Source organism: Oreochromis niloticus, linkage group LG14, assembly GCF_001858045.2.
Source record: "Oreochromis niloticus isolate F11D_XX linkage group LG14, O_niloticus_UMD_NMBU, whole genome shotgun sequence".
In the NCBI taxonomy this organism is placed as follows: domain Eukaryota; kingdom Metazoa; phylum Chordata; class Actinopteri; order Cichliformes; family Cichlidae; genus Oreochromis; species Oreochromis niloticus.
Window position 1 is genome coordinate 13,807,040 of NC_031979.2, and position 16,779 is coordinate 13,823,818.

The 16,779-nt window shown below is 37.9% G+C and overlaps 1 protein-coding gene across 7 annotated transcripts in view; it reads right to left on the minus strand.

Moving 5' to 3' along the window:
* Positions 1 to 16,779, minus strand: part of zbbx (zinc finger, B-box domain containing) — a 65,115-nt gene that overhangs the window by 16,961 nt on the left and 31,375 nt on the right. For 5 of the 7 annotated variants that reach the window (XM_025898509.1, XM_025898510.1, XM_019345384.2 and 2 more), the window contains exons 1-5: positions 7,937 to 8,086; positions 7,223 to 7,381; positions 4,238 to 4,338; positions 716 to 837; positions 458 to 516 (exon numbers count right to left, since the gene is read on the minus strand). In XM_025898509.1, the coding sequence (XP_025754294.1) occupies positions 458 to 516; positions 716 to 837; positions 4,238 to 4,338; positions 7,223 to 7,254 (314 nt within the window). In that variant the 5' untranslated portion in view covers positions 7,255 to 7,381; positions 7,937 to 8,086. Of the gene's footprint in view, positions 1 to 457; positions 517 to 715; positions 838 to 4,237; positions 4,339 to 7,222; positions 7,382 to 7,936; positions 8,087 to 10,181; positions 10,363 to 15,201; positions 15,388 to 16,779 lie in introns of those variants that run through there. The other 2 variants (XR_003213924.1, XR_003213923.1) reach the window with 1 other exon arrangement.

Genomic DNA, 16,779 nt, shown 5'->3' on the forward strand with positions numbered 1-16,779 from the left:
AACCCAGTATCTCTTTTTCTTCCTTTTCTAGTTTAGAAACATCAGGACCAGCTCATCATCGCTTGATGTTGGTTTCATTTTTTTCCGTGTGTTTTCTGAGGACGAATTTGCTGTAAAAACTCAACACTTTCCGTGTTTATACACGTTACAAGGCAAGTTCGGCTCCAGAAATATCAGAATTTCGTGTCGTTTTTTTGCAATGCGCAACAGTAGATGTGTAACGACCTTTACTGTCACAATCTTTGATGACTGCTATCAGCTTCCACAACATTTTCATTTTTAGCCATCCAAACAATGCTTCTGTGCTACAGTGTATTTAATAAACATTTACAACAAGTTGATAACTAACCGACCAATAACATTTACAAAATAATTAGTAAGCTTAAACAAGTATAATTTAGTAATGATGGTTCCTGTAGAGTGTTACATTTTCTTCTACGTTTTCTTTGAGGCTTACTCTGTGCGGTTGTCTGCCTTCTTTTCAGCAGCGCTGATTCCCCTCCTGTCTCTGCTTGTCTGTGGAGAACAAATAAGATCAGTGTTGTGACACATGATTTAGACAGAGGAAAAAAAGGGAAAGAACAAATATGTTAGTGTTGTAAAGTCATGCGCGCAGGTGTTAAGTTTTTGTCTTTATTTTTCCTTGTTTGTCATGTGTAGACATGTGGTCACCGAGGTGAAATCCTTTAAAATAAAATACTCCAGTTATTCTCACCTCATCCAGGACTTCAATGCGGAGGCATGACTCAGGTGTAGTAACCTGTGGCTCAGGCCCACCCATGCTGACAGGGACAGCAAACAGTGATGCACAGTAGTGGCGAAAATCCTCCTCCTCAGCTACGCACACACACACAATCAAAAGAAAACAAAAAGAGACAGAGCCGTGCTTTCTGATATGTTGTTGATGGTGTGACCTGAAGAATCAGTAGCTTTTCTTTCTGTTTTGTTACAGCTTCCACTTTTTACTTATAAAACTACTTCTAGGTGAACATAAATATAAAAGGTGATTTTTTTTCTGTACTAGTAGAATTCTAGTCACTTAAAGATATCCAATTTGTGCAAGCCATTTATTGTTCATCATTTGCACTGACAGAGAGTTTACTATTACAATTATTTACTGTACAACTCATCCACTTAACACACTGTTTACTGCAACAGCTACACATGTTTCTTTTTTAGCTATTTATTAATAAGTGACTTTATGTATATATATATATGCCTGTATATATTGTGCTATTCTTAGTTAGTTAGTGTATTGTCTGTCTTTGTTAATGTTTGTTTGTAATGGAGCACTGTAACAAAAAATAATAATAATTTCCCCTAGGAATCAATAAAGTATTCTGATTCTGATTCTATTAAATATACTGATTATCTTAAGCATCAGTTACAGACCAGGCCAAAACTCAACTCCCAGGTTAACTCTCAGTTTTTGGCAGTTAGACAGCTTGTCTCCTAAAGTTTGGCTTTGGCAGCCATGCAAGTGAGCTAGAGAATGACTAATGATGGATACAAAGTGTTCTTGCTGTCAAACGCAAAGAGCAGAAGTATCTGACTGTCTGATTTTGGCAGAATGACTACAACCATAAACATATAGCCATAGGCATAAAGAAGTACCATCAGCAACATGTTGATGAACGTGCCATGATAACCTGATACCAGCATTTCTTTTCTAATCTCTTCCTACATGTAAAGGAGGCCACAGTGATACAGGTGAACAGTTAGGTCTTCCTATGTTGCTGACACAGCAGGAGCTGAGTAATGCTCTCACTGCTAAGGAAACCACTTTCCCATTCAAAAAATTACACCAGACATTTGTAATAGTCTACTATCTCTGGAACAGGTTTTAATGTCAAGCAAATATTTACAGGCTACTACAGTTTATATGGCTATTTATGCAACATACAAAACAGTATACCGTGTTATACTGTGATCCTATCATGATCAACACATTTGGCACATGAATACACTTGAAATTTCCTTTTCTGTCAGTTAATTTGCCATTCTTTCACTCTTGCTAATGATGCTGTTCTGCCTTCTTCTTCTCTCTCTCACTAACAATCCTTCTATCACATCACCACATGGGTTTGACAGCTCATGAAAATGAGAATTTAAAAGAAGGGGGCGCTCCCAACATGCCGCCAGAAAACAGCTTTTATTATTCATGGACACACACAATGCCCTCCCTTTTATATTCAAAGACAGGAGAGGAGGAGAGATTCTGCAACCTGTTGTAATTTGCATGCATTAGAAAAGTTTGAAGCAGGTGGAAGGAATAGTTTATCAGCTGCTAAACAGCTCGACATTTCCCAAAAAGGAAAAAGAGAAAAAACACTGCTGTCTTCCTCACATCTGCATATAACCAAAACAAAGTATCAATTATTAAAATGTGAGTAGAGAAATGAAAGCTGTAGTATGAATAACTGTTTTATAAAAGGAGTTAGAATATAATTAGCACTTCACTGACATGAGACTATGGAAATGATGAAGGAATAATGAGCTGTTTCACTCTCCATTACAAGCATCAGGTAAGAGCTGTAAATAAATGTGCAAGTCTAAGTATATCAATATGTAAGTGTAGATCTTGAAAGCTCTGTATCATTTCCTACAACAGCATATCAAAATAAAATAAAGTTTACATAATAACAGTCCTGTAGATTAAAGTGCATGTATTTTCACATCAATAACTCCAGTTAACTAACATTTACATGGCATTCAATTGAAATCTGTGGGCAAAGACGTTCAGGAAGAAAAAGCTTTTTAAAACCTCATTTTGGGCAAAGTCTACAAACTATTTGTTATGTCCAAACAACCACTGAAACCACTGCCTTTGAACAGCTGTCCACTGTAGTGACCACTATGTGTGAAAGGGTTAAAGCTTATCTAAAGTCAAATTTAGATACTGTTTCAAAAGTCCTAGAAGCTTATCAAGATGGCTACAAAGCTGCCAGACATGTTTCTAGAAGGTCTCATATCTGAGTTGTATTGTTTTATTATGGTTTCATACATTTAAAAAGGGATATGCAGTCAGTGCTATTATTTTATATAAAAATTATCAACTATTCAACTGTTCATTTTTAATTAATAAGCACAAAAAAGTGAGCTCTGGGATAGAGGAGGTTAAGAAACCCTCTGTTTGGGAAGTTCATTCAAGGGCAGGGCATTGCCAAATAGACATTTTGTAGCCACAGTTAAAACCACTTGGATACAGTGGTGTAATCCACTTTAAAATAAACAACTAAACTCTCAGGGTCATAAACACCAAGACCTGACCTAAACTGTCTGGTCCTCTAATAGCTTTCTAAGCATTATAAAGTAAGGGCAGTTCCTGTCTAGCAACAAATAAGGTGTGTAATCAAGTTCTCCTTCAAAATAAATTGTTCTGGGTCATTTTGATCGTAGGAGGTTTGTTGGAAGAATCACTATGTGGGCATAGCAGAAAGATGCTGGCATATTTAATTCTGATATGCACTCTTGTTATTAAACACATTTAAAGAGAATTTGAGTGACTTTTTCTTATCAATCATTACTGCTGTAAACACAGGAAATTTTGACTAAAGACTTTAAAGAAAGAAAGATTTGAGATAGACAGCTATAAGGAAAGGGGGGAAAGCAAGGACTTGCAGATCCTAACAAGGTCAGGTTCAGAGTGAATCTTGATTGATATGATGAGAGGCAGTTGACAGCCTCCGAGTCCAGAGGTTTGGAAGGGGAGAGTTAATCCTGGTATAAGTCTCCTTTCAGCCTCAGCTGGGGGCAAAAAGTCAGGACACTAGTACTGACTGATGAGCTCCAGATCGTGTGCTCCACACTACAGGCTGACTTCCCCCTCACCCCATTCCTTACCCTGTCAGGCTTGAGCCACCTCTAACAGCCCTCTGCCCACACAATCACAGCCAGTGATTACCCGTCACAGTGCCACGGTTGGATGGGCAGGTACTGATACGTCTGACCCATTGAGAAGGAAAGAGTTTGCCATTGTGTGTTTGTGTATAAGTGTGTGTGTGGAGTGTGTGTAGATTTGCACTTGTGTTATCTGTCAAACTACTCAGTCCTGAGCTGTTTATTTGTTTGGTATGAGAGCCCGGTTCTGGGATGTATTTCAGAAAAGTGATGTGTATAGCAAAAAATACACAATTCTGAACATAGTATGTCCGTGTCCCTCATTTGTTTGTCAAAAGATGTTCATAGGCTTACAGATGTACTTCTTTATGCAGTTACATATTAGCATGTGTATTACCACTTATGTTGCTTGGAGTCTCCTCCTCAGCGGTTGTAGCAGGTAGAAATTTTTGATCTGTAGAGACGGCCTGAGATGATGGGTATATTTCAACTGGTGTTCTGAAAACACAGAAATCATATTTAGAACAGTGAATAAGGCTAGACCCCAGCCAGAAAAAGTATTTTAAGTAACAATTTAAGTAACTTGTTAAGTGTCATGTTTTCCTCTTTCCCTTTATCACCTCATTCTGTTGCTGAATGATAGACTGATGCATACCTACATATGTCCAACACACTATTCACTTATGTTTTGTGAAATCAGTATGCTGCATCCTGATTTTAAAAAAAGAAGAGAAAGAAAGAAAGAAAGAAAGAAAGAAAGAAAGAAAGAAAGAAAGAAAGAGAAAGAAAGAAAGAAAGAAAGAAAGAAAGAAAGAAAGAAAGAAAGAAAGAAAGAAAGAAAGAAATGAAAAACACACACTAATACCCCAACTTCCCAGTGCAGGAAATGTGCAGCAGACTTTGTAGATTACTTTATTTAATCCTGAACACTGTATGCCTCTTCTTAGTCCTCCATGGACCAAGCTAGCTCTCTTCTTCTTGCATACAGTACAGTACTTCACATGATGTAGCCTCACTTACTAGCCTTAGGCTGTTTGCACATTTAAGCTTTCGCTAGAGAACAGTAAAAGAATAAATAAAGATAGAGGAGAAAACCTTCAACCAAGTGATCAGCAGTGACCAGCCCTGATAAAGTGTTCCTGCAGATGATTTCTAAAAACAATTTTCTCTTTTTTTATGTATGAACTAATTACCTAATGGTTTTGTCATGATCACCCTATTTTAAATAATCCAAAATAAGAAAGCCTGGACCAAACTGCCTGATGGTGCATAAAGATAATATGGTGTATGAAAGTTTTTTTTTTCTTTTGTACTTTGACAATGTAAAAGTGCTTTAAAGCCACTTTTTGGGATTGCAATAAACCTTACATCAAGCTGGGCTCAGGTCTTAAATTTTGCAATCATCTGGCACAGTTAAATCAGGCCAGTAAATGCAGGTGAGGGCCAGTTCAGATGTCAGTTCTATATAAGCCTGTGCAGACTTTTATTTCAGGGTTCAGTGCTTTGATCACAGATACTTTGACTCTGGCAGCTGATGGAAGAACGAGCATTCACTTACCCTGACCACACCGCCTAGCCAGCTCAGGAAATCAAACTGACGCACCCCCCCGGTCACAAGCTTGCTTTCTGTAACCTGCAGGCCATGCACAAATCTACCAGGATGGTAGAGTTATGACTCTAATATAGCTGAGCACTTCTAGTGAATTCTTTAAAGCTCTTTCCACCACTAAACTCCTTCCTTCATTCAGTCTTTTTCCCATTATTATTGAAGCTTGTTAAAATTCAACCTCGACTTTCTTTCTACCAGCCAGTCTCTCTGTCTCTCCATTAAGCTCTGCCACCATCACTGCTGCAGGCTTATTGCACTCTAGATTGGCTCTCTGGTCTATTCCACAGTTAAGGACTGCTACAGCTGGGGACTTAGAGCGTTCCTGCTCAGGCGGTCGGAGGGCCCGAAACTGCACTCTTCTTGCCTCATCCCTGACCTGCTCTCCAGTGGACTACTCAGCCCAAAAGGAGCTGGTTAAATAAAGGCTGTAATAATGGGACCTGCTGAAGCCAAGCCTGCAGGCGGTGTACTGCACAATAAGTAGTAAGAAACTGCTTTATACACTGGTGACTTATATCGGCTGGTTATGAAGACCACAGAGAAGCAAGAAAAACAAGTTCCGTGGTAACAAAAAGTATGATAACAAATCTATGTATGTGTGTGATTGTGCACAGCATGGTATACCTGTAACCCCCTTACTGGAGGCAGCAAGAAACTAAGGCTGTATATGATGCTACAAGGACAAGTTGATGTAAAAACTCGATCGTGTGGTTGTATCCGCGTAACAGAGATGTCATCAGATACATCTGGGACATGTATCTGGTGACAATGATACATCGGTATCATAGGTATCATAGGCAGCACATGTACCAAGTAGCCTAGTTAAAAAATTGATACTCTGCTATTAATAAATACTTAGATTTACTACTGCATTGACTCATTTGCAAAAGCCTTGAAACTAACAGTGCTGTCTTCAGGTCCTATAGTCGACAAAACATTTTCACACAGCAGGGCTACAGACAGGCAGGAACAAAGCCATAAACACATGAACAGTAGCACAACACACTTGGCAAAGCATCTTAAAAACCAGCACCCCAGCCTTTATGAAGAATTTTGTGAGGAACACTGAAGTAGTTATAAGCGGTTATAATTGTTAACCTGGCTGCCGCACACATTAATCTAACCTATTAGCAATTACCCAATATTCACACTAGCCATCTGTTATCACTAAGGTAGCAGTAAGCAGCTATGGCTAATAAAATGATAACCTTCATGTTGGAGCTAGGCGGCAGACATTATCGATCCTGCCTGTCTGTAATGTTATTAGAAAGCGTTGATTTAAAAAAAGAAAGAAAAGGAGAGAGAGAGAAAGAAGGAGTGTTTTCAACAAATGCAGCACAAAAGCTTTATTTTTTTCCTAAAATAGACAAAGAACGCTAAGGTAGGGTGAGCATCTTAAGCTTCATTTTACTGATCTAAATATGATCAACTAAACAAACATCAGACACATTAATAACAACGTCTGGCCTACACAAAACGCCAAAATACTATTTAGCCATTATTTAAGGAAAAGTCACAGCAGTTGGTTATGTATAGCATTAAAAGTTGTTGCCAAATACACGATAACATAAATAAATCAAAAACAAAACTTTGAGCTGGTACTGTTTTTAAAGCTCTAAAATCATTCTAAACAATAAAACATTTGCCAAGAATAATGAACAGGGGAGAAGCATAACTTTTCACTGAACCTACTGCCTGAAGCTCATGACAGAAGCCTCAACATGGTTTTGAATATTAACTATATGTGTGATGCATGCACATTTCTATCTGTACCTCCGGTGCTTCTTGAGCAGCAATCTGTCCATGTAGGTAAGGCTGTTTTTTGTGAACTCCACCTTGACAGGAACCCTCTCCCCCCCCCTCCTCTTCTTTGTCCTTCAGCTTCTCTGTCTGGAGGGAGGGCAGTCTGGGTCGCCATAGCTGACACTGATACTGGAGGGAAATGGGGAGAGGGACATCAAACAAAAAATAAAGTTAAGATGTAAGAGGTGGAAAAAAAATGCCCCAAAGGAAAAAAGATTCAGAAAGGTAGAATAGGTAGCAGGAAAACATAATCCGGCAGCTTCTCAACACACTCCCCTCAAAAAGTGAGAAAACACCTTGTCACCATGCCAAAAGTGCCAAAACACAAACAGACAGGAGAGAGCCCTGTGGGAATAAGAAAAAAGATGTATGAAATACTAAAGGAACATAGTGAGCGCATGAGAGAAAATAAAAGATAGAAATAAGAAGGAGAAATGTTATGATTGTACTCCAGACACTTTGGCAGTCCTCAGTGGAAGCTTTAAATTGGGCCTGGGTGCCATTGGCCTGACAGAAATAATTAGGGCTGGAGGGGCTAGCAGCAATTTGCAGAGCAGAGCGAAAGGAGAGAGGAACAGAGTCTGTTCACGCAGTAAAGCAGAGAAAATAGGAGGTCTAATAAAAAGCACAAACACCTAGACACATATATACAGAACCTGGAATAATAGTGCTAATAATACACACCCACATAAACCTGAGCGCACAAACACTATTGCAGATGCAGATACACAATATCTGTGAAAAGACACAAAATTGCCTGGAACACTCGCGCGTGTACACATACGCATACACAAAGCTGAGGCGATTAGTGCTGTGGTGTGGAGTAGGGCCACCCCTAACACTCCTCTCATTATCTCAATATGCAACAGCCATGGATTACCCTCCTACTGCAGTGGTAAGCACTTTCTGTAAGACCAGATCAGAGCAGAGACAGGGAGAGGGAAAGCAGGAAAACTGAGAAGTAGGTGAAAATGCAAGGGAAGGAAAGAGAAAGAGCTGAGAAAAAATATATATTTGTTGGGAAAAGCTGAATACAAATGTAAGCGTATATATTAATCTGATAGCCGTAGTTAGACACTGCAGCTTGGTAGTGAAGCTATACAGTGCTCCACATACATTCTATTCAACTCCACTGCATGGAGTGTGTGTTGCAGGAGCAACTAGCTACAAGTCACTGCGACGGAATGGAGGCTGGAAGCTTGATACCGACAGATGGTGTGGCATGGGTGTGACAGATGACAAATCAAAACTGAGCTGGTCTCAACTTTTTTCCATCAAGCACCAAACATCATATGCTTCCATGTTCATACATACACACACACACAAGCTCAGCAGTGAAGGCAGATAGGGTGAACATGGCATTAATCTTCAAACAACCACTTTTCATGTTAAAAAAACCCCGTAATTTTCTTTAGCATTTAAGCACTTTTAAAGAGCACTCTGGCTTTTAAATTAATTCAGAAATGAAGTTTGCTACTTTTCAATCCTCAACTAACTTTCAGCACAGTATTCGAGCCCGGCAATAGATTGACAAGAGTGGAAAGTGAGGAGGTGGTACTAGAGAGGAAGAAATAGAATAGATACAGGGTATGGTCCAGTGCAAACCAACTCAAATGCCCTCCAGCAGATCACCTATCCTCTGGTACAACAGAGTTTTAATAACGTGAAGGATTGTTTTTTCAGCCGTGGAAAGAGCCAGAGCTAAAGAAAAATCTTGGGTCCCAAAAATAAGAACTGAGAATAAAAATGCTCATTCAAATCCACTTCAAATATCTTTAAGAAGCTGTAAAGTTAACTCAATAAACAAATGTCATTTATTTCTAGAAATTCAAGTCCCCTTCTATCAAAAGTGATATTTTACAGTTGACGCTGATGCTGGATATGAACGCTGACCTGTTGTGAATCTAATGCTAATGAGATTGCAGTTTTAGAAAACAAAACTAGTACAAAAGCAAATAGGAAGCAATCAAAACATAGGAGCAGTGGAATGCTGCACCCATTAGTTAAAGCGCCTAGTGTTTCCCAGTTATACCCATATGTCACATTCACATAATAGGTAAGCATAATTTTTGATATGCAGGTGATGTGTACAATATATTACAACCAACATCTTTCCCAATTTGTCTGTGTAGGTTCTCATTCATTCAGGGCATGGTAGTATAAAGAGCTTGGAAACAAAGTGCCTGGAAGTCCAAACTTAAAGAATTCCATTCACTTTGTTTCCAAGACTGAATCCAGTTGACTGCAACCTGAATACAGACTGTATGAATTAGATGGCAATTATTTGCAAACCTTCAACAGTCTGTTTGAGAGTGACTGCAGTCTGTCCAAGTCAAAATACCACTGTTTGCATACAGCTTGCTTCCCACCCGACAACTTATACAATCACAATCAAAACTGGTCATCCCGAGCCCTGCTGATAACCGAATGTGAAAAAACATTCACTGCAATCAACAGCCACCCACCGCATTTTCCTAATCACAGTGAGATTGCCATCCTATCTTCTCTTTAGTGTGACTGAACCATAAGTTTTTTGTCACTGGGCAAGAGGCAGGGTACACTCTGGTCAGATCCATTAAAACAAACAGAGATGCACAACCACTCACTCCCAACAAAATTTACACCTGGAAGAATTTACAGTCACCAGTTGACCTAACATTAATCTAACAAGGATGCCTTTGGACCTTGGGTGGAAGCTGATACACCCAAAGTAAATCCACAGGTACAGAGAGGATATACTAACTCCACACAGAAAGGAACCAGAGAGAAAGGTGAGAGTGCTAGCCAGTGGCAGCCATTCCAAGACTGTGAATTACAAAGAAAAACTGATTTGAAATTTAAAAAAAAAACAATAAAAGATAAATATTATGTTCTCATTATCATTAGTGTCAAAACACTGGGTAAATTTAATCAGTTCAATTTAGTGTACCTGGTCTGGCAGGTATCCAGACTCCATCGTTCTTCCCCCTCCATAATTTGAGCGCCTCCTGGAAAGATCTTGCAGACTCCTCCTCATTGTACTCTCCTTTAAGGAGTGAGGGTAGAAATCCTCTGTTATCATCTTCAGTGATTCCCACCTTTTTCTCCTCTCCATGACTCCCAACTAACATCTGCAATAGAAGAGTTTGCTTCATCAATGTACTTACATCACACTGTTTGCCATCAATCCCTGTAAGGGTAAGAAGCACCCCTCGTGCATGATAAGACTCCTACTGATAAAGGTTAGTGTTAGTGTTAGCACAAATCAAATACTCCTATGTTTTTCTGATATCCTAACATAGCAAATATAATCAGAATTATGGTGCTAAACCTTTCAATTGCAATATTTTTTTTGATGACTGCAATTTAATGAAGGCGGTCAGTTAATGAGCTTTTGTGTGCTGCAGGAACTGAACTTCCCTTCTAAAGGCAAAGACAAGCAAAACCTAAAATATGCATATGTACAAGTGTGGCTGTAACCTTGGCAATACCCTTGTTGATGCGTCATTTTAGTGGCAACAGGAACTCTTTATCTATCTTCATATTTGACCTCTACATATAATGTCAACTGAAATAAGGCTGAAAATAGAAACTGTTCCTCATAGTAAAGTTCATTTGAGGTAAAAGAACAATGATTGTTGTACACACATATCACAGTGACTAACAAAAGTCAGTAAGCGTTAAGCAGTTGGAAATCAAACAAAACAAATCTGCTTAAACTCACATAGATGAGCTGGTAGATATTTTTTTGCTTTTGTTTTTGTTCTCTGCCATGAAATCTTATTTCCTGCGTAGCTCTGATTTACCTGGCACAGCAGCTTTTGTGCTTGTAAGATGCAACATGTTCAACTTATCAATAAATCATTCCTGAATCAACTTCTGATCTTTGCTCTAGGTGTAAAATAGAAACAGATGGCTTTATCCACATGTTTTAGACATGCAATAATCCTGCATATCCCCTCATATTGACTGTCAGATCTGAGATACCCTCTTCAACCAGATTAGCCCTTTTAGAGGACATATCTGATGTCCCCCCTGCCAAAAGAAACCAGGCACAGTATATCAAACCAGCCATGACTGCTGGCAATAATCATATTTCTCTCCTATGAAAAAGTTCAGACCCCACCTCCATCTCCATGTCGCTTCATTTAATCTCCAAAGAAAAAGACATCTTTTTGACAAATGCTGGTCTGATTTCAGGCACTACATTCATAATAGATCGCTGTCTTTGGTGGGTTTATATGTTTGTTTTCTACAAATGTAAATTTCTGTGTAAGTATTGTCAAACTCATGAGTTAAATGTTTCTAACTTTTTATAGCTGAATAACTGTAGTCTTTTCTGTGTTGGTGGTATAACATTTATTTATTCATTCACATACAGTATATATATTTTACTGTTTTTAGTTTTTCTCTTGCCTTAGAAATTATTGATTCCAGTATAGTTCTTGTCTGGTAGTGAGTGGGAGTGGGACTGGGCTTAAGGGACTGTTTTTGTTTTATTATGTTTTATTGAGTCTTGCTTAACTTATCTTTTTTTAATCGTCACTGATGTTGGAATATTTTACTTCTACTTTATTTTTGTAAATGGCCTTATGTTTTGGGAAAAAAAATGTAATAAACATAGTTAAAACAAAGAAACAAATCATTACTGAAGGCGTTGCCATGGTTTTGCTTGGAAAAAATCTGTGGTTACTTCTGTTTAATCTGTTGGAGATTTTCATTCACTTCCATCTTTTCTGAATAGCTTTGTGGTGCTAAAAGCAAGCCTGACACCGTGTTTGTGTCCGTGTTTAAGTGGGTATTAACTGTTTCCTTGATGTGTGTTATTATTTTTTATTGCCATTCTTTCTATTCTTGGGCTCTTATGTGAAATGGCTGCACTGAATTATAAGCATAACATTTTTTTAATGAGTGCTCTTATTTTTTCTATTAAGAGATATTTACATCTGAAATTGGGGGGGGGGGGGGGGGGGGGGCATTTGGTTAAGACATTAGCTTACAATTTAGTGGATTATTTAATGAGTAGTTAATACAATTGCAAGCTACAACCAGCCCCTTAAATGTGATATTAAAAGAATAAACAATAGGTGTCTTTTGGGGGGGATAAAATGTTTAATAGATTTTGCACACAAAGGCGGCCATCGTTTTTATTTTGTTTTTGTTGTTGTTGTTGTTGTTTTTAAATCATACTGCATTCTGGGTAATGATGTCAAATGATTGGAACTGTCTTGGTCACAATCTCTGGACCCTCTAGCAAGACAAACATGTAATGTGTTCAAGAACCTCTATTTAAACCCAAGCACAACCTAACTGAGGAGGAAGGCTTATCTGCCATTATTAGAGATGTGCATTACAATGACAACTATGATAGAAGGGACGGGGCAGCTGTGTCTGACTTTTTAATCCAAGTCAGTGTCATTTTCACACACATAAACACAATCCATAATATTGACTCACACACTTCGCCTGGCCACTGTCTACCTGCATCCACTATGTCTGTATCCAGCTAAGTAGCTGCATCAGTCTTAGTTGTAGAACAACATGCACTTTTTTTGCTGAGCTGGTAACACTGGTAGATTGTCAGGTTCCTGCTGACTGTTGGTCCACTTTCAGACAAAGCGACCACCATAGTGAAAGGTTTGCTGCTTAGTAGAAAACAGAGGTGGCAAGTAACAAAGTACAATTACTGTAGTTAGGTAGAATTTTAAGGTATCTGTACTATAGTTGAGTCAATTTTTTGAGTAGACTACTTTTTACTTTTACTCCCATTTTTAAACAAATATTTTTACTTTCTACTCCTTTTCAAAGCAGGCTCATTACTTTAGGTTTAGCGCATTTGAACCAAGTTAATTTTTCACGTCACTGCAGGCCATCAAACATCAAACCGATTTGGGCCTAAACAGTACAACATGAAAGGCTGTCGTGTTCATGTATTTATCACCAGGGAGATGTCACATAAAAGAGATGAAAGAGGCAAAACTGTGTAGCATAGTTGGAGATTACAGTGGGCTGGTGTTTTGTTTTTGTTTTCTTCTTCTTCTATTTTTTGACACAACACCAGAATGACTGCAGGTGTCCATAAATTGCGGTCGTGGTACTTCAGCAAGCATAGTTAAACATGTCGCTGTACTCCTTTCTATTCCCCTTGTAATGCACACCCTGTGTGTTAGTAGTAACAAAACTTATTTCCGCCACTGAAAAAACAAAATCCATAAGTTAACATTTCATGTTGTTATCTAAGAATTTTAACTGAAAGTTATTTTTGTCAATTTTGAGTTTTGTTTTTTTTTTCTTTTCAGTAATGGAAATTAGCTTTCATAGAACTACACAAATTAACTGACCTTTACTTGCTCTCTTGCAGCCTTTAGACTCCTTATCAAAGTGCATTTTAGGCACACTTGGTTTTGGTTATCACTTCTTTACGGCTTTAACTAAACTAATGCATCAAATACAACAAGCCTTACTCCACCAGGACTTTCCTGCTTCTTTCTCCTCTTCCTATTGACAAGAAAGCTGTGAAGACTAAAATCAACCCTCTTCTTTCCATTTGACTGGTAATCACAATCAAAAGCAGCACAATGTGACATTTCTTTTTCATAATTTATAATGGCGACCTTGTAATGATCGCTCTGGAGTGCCATTAATTTACCCTAAGTGCACTGCTCACACAAAGTAATGGTGTCTTTCATAGGTCAAAATATGGATTAAAAATTCAGGATTGTTCAAGCAATGAAAATATGTGTTTATAACAGCCTGGACGAGTTTCAGGAGAGTAAATTTACACCTTAAGGCCCAAATGTTGAGTTCGTTTTAATAAAAATGACACATCGATTTTAAATATTCAGATTATTATCAGAATTAAAAACATTAAGTTATGTGTTAAGTAGGGATGTTTCTATCGCTGTTGCTGCTTAGATTGGTGAAAATATAAAGGCTGCATATGAAGTTTTAACATATAAGTTGAACACTAGTTTGACATTCAAAGACATTTCCTCAGTACCTTCTGACCCCAGCTGTTCAAAATGACTGCTGTTTGAATAAGGTCAACTGAGCTCGGCGGTATAAAGAGTCTGAAATGTCAATCTAACTGTTCTTGCCAGACCTACACAGCTGGAGGGCATTTTTTAGTCCAAAGGTGCATGCAGTTCACCAGCCTGCCTGTAGATACAGCCTGTGGATATAGCGTCAATTAGAGTTTGTTTGAAGTCTTTTCAATTGACTCACAGTGTGCAGAGGTAAAATTTAACAGTGTTAAGGCTTGTCTGGTATGTCTGAATTAAATTTTCACAGCAAGTTAACTGCAGTAGAGAAGAAAATGTATTCAGTAATCAATAACCATTTGAAATTCATTTACATATGTATAAAGTAACTAAATAATTGTTGGTATAACAATTGGCAAACCCCATTTTTTAAGAATATCATTTACTCTCATATTTAGATTTTCTTTAAATAAAATGGATGGGAAACACATTTAGTATAATTTAATTAGTTTTTATTCTTCCCTAATTAAATGAATAATTAATAAAAATGACAAACGTCAAAAATGATATATATAAGATAGAAGCTTTGTTTTAAAGAAAACATGGCTTTTCTTGTACTTTTCGTTGTAAGCCCTGGCCTTGTTATCCAGTCCAATATTACATTTTTGTAAGTGTCATCTTACTGCAACATTTCAACATCCGTTTAAGCTTTGCTTAATTTTTTGTCATCAAAAACTCAAGTAAGCAAAATTACTCAATGGATTGCTGTAGCAGTTCAAGCCTTTAACGCTGTATATTAGTTACTTTGTTTTTTTCATGCTTGTAAACCAGTTAAGCACACGCGTACTGTACAATATTTGCCATATTAAGCAAGTCAATCCATCTCCATAACACTTTGATCATGTATACAGCTAGCTGACTAGTTTAGAAGACTTCATAAACACTGAATATTTATATATAAATAAGTACTACATGGTAGTTATCACTTACCTTGCCGCAGTCAGGATTTTTCTCAGCTTCTGTTCTTTTTTCTGGGCTCTCATTTCCCTGTCTGGAACTGGGGGTGGTACCAGGATTGGGATTAGGACTGTAGGTACTATAGTAGGAGCTAGGGTCAGTCTGTTTCTTGAAGCTGTTGACAACATCTCGAGTGCTCACACGGGTCTGTAAGTCTGTCTGTAACAAAAGGCCATAGCATGTGAGACTAGATCACTCTTGTTGTTACTCATAAAAATGACAGAAACTAAATACTGCAAATAGTTAAGCAGATAAAAAAAATTATTGCATTAGGACAAATGGGGAAGAATTGATACATAAGCTATGGCATAAAATCATAAAAGAGGTATTTATAAATTAAAAGTAAATGTCAAGGTTATTAATTTCTGCACAAGGCAATCTTATGAAAGTATGTTTAGCTAACCTGCATTTCTCTGAAATGTTTGTTTATATATAGCTCAAACCCACTTGCAGGAAAAACAAGATCAGAGGCAAAGCTGTGCATTTTGTCGTAAAAAAGTCATAGGAGTGAGGAGGTAGACTCTTCAACAATGCTATTATCACAAAGATAAGAAATGTTGATCAGCATAACAATGAATAAAAATAAATTAATCAATAAAGGTTGTACTTTCTTTACAATGAATGTCCTAAAAGTCAAACTGCAGACAACAGAGTGACAAATTTTCCAGAAATGAAAAAGGTGTTGAACTAGCCTCATTTGATACACAGTAATGACAAAAAGGCAATGAGATGAGGGCTCTTTCGACAGCTGCCACGGACCCCATTTAGAGGTTACAACCTAATCATTTTAAGTGCTCATACTTACATCACTGGCATAACCTTGAAAGTCACAACAATGAACTCCATTTTATATAGTTAATGTGTGCATCTTTATTTTATGTAAATTAATCCACAAAGAGCCTGGGCAGAAAGGGCGACATCCATAGACTAGAGAAGGACATGGAGCCTCAAACTGAGCATTTTGGCCATCGCTATCTTGTTTTTGCTGTGACATCAGTGGAAATACTATTAGGTCAAGGAAAGATATGAAGGAGAACTCTTAAGGAAATAAAAAAAAGATCATCCGACTTGGTGCTAGGCTGCTCAACTATGTGATGGTAGATATTGTTGATTTTGGACTGCTTTAGAGAAACTACAATGTTGTAAAGATGGACTAAAAAAAGTCTATTTTAAATACGGTGGCTCACTCTCACTATGTTTATTTACCATGTTTGGTCAAAAATGTGCCTTCACTACTATGTTTAGGATTTAAGAAAAAAGAATATATAGGCTTTAAATTGAAATGAAATGCTTGCCCACTGAGATTAGTGGACATCATAGTATTTCCACTTATGTCACAGCAAAAACAAGATGGCGATGGCCAAAATGCTCAGTTTGAAGCAGTAAATGTAATAACCTGGGATCCAGCTTGAAACAAATCAGAAACACCCCTATGATTAAACAATAAATAAGGAACATGGCTACCCTGCCTGGGACAGGGTTAAATTGGTCTCACCCTGCATGGTGCTCACAGGAGAGAGTCTGGTGGCTGGGCACAACCAGAAGGGCCTA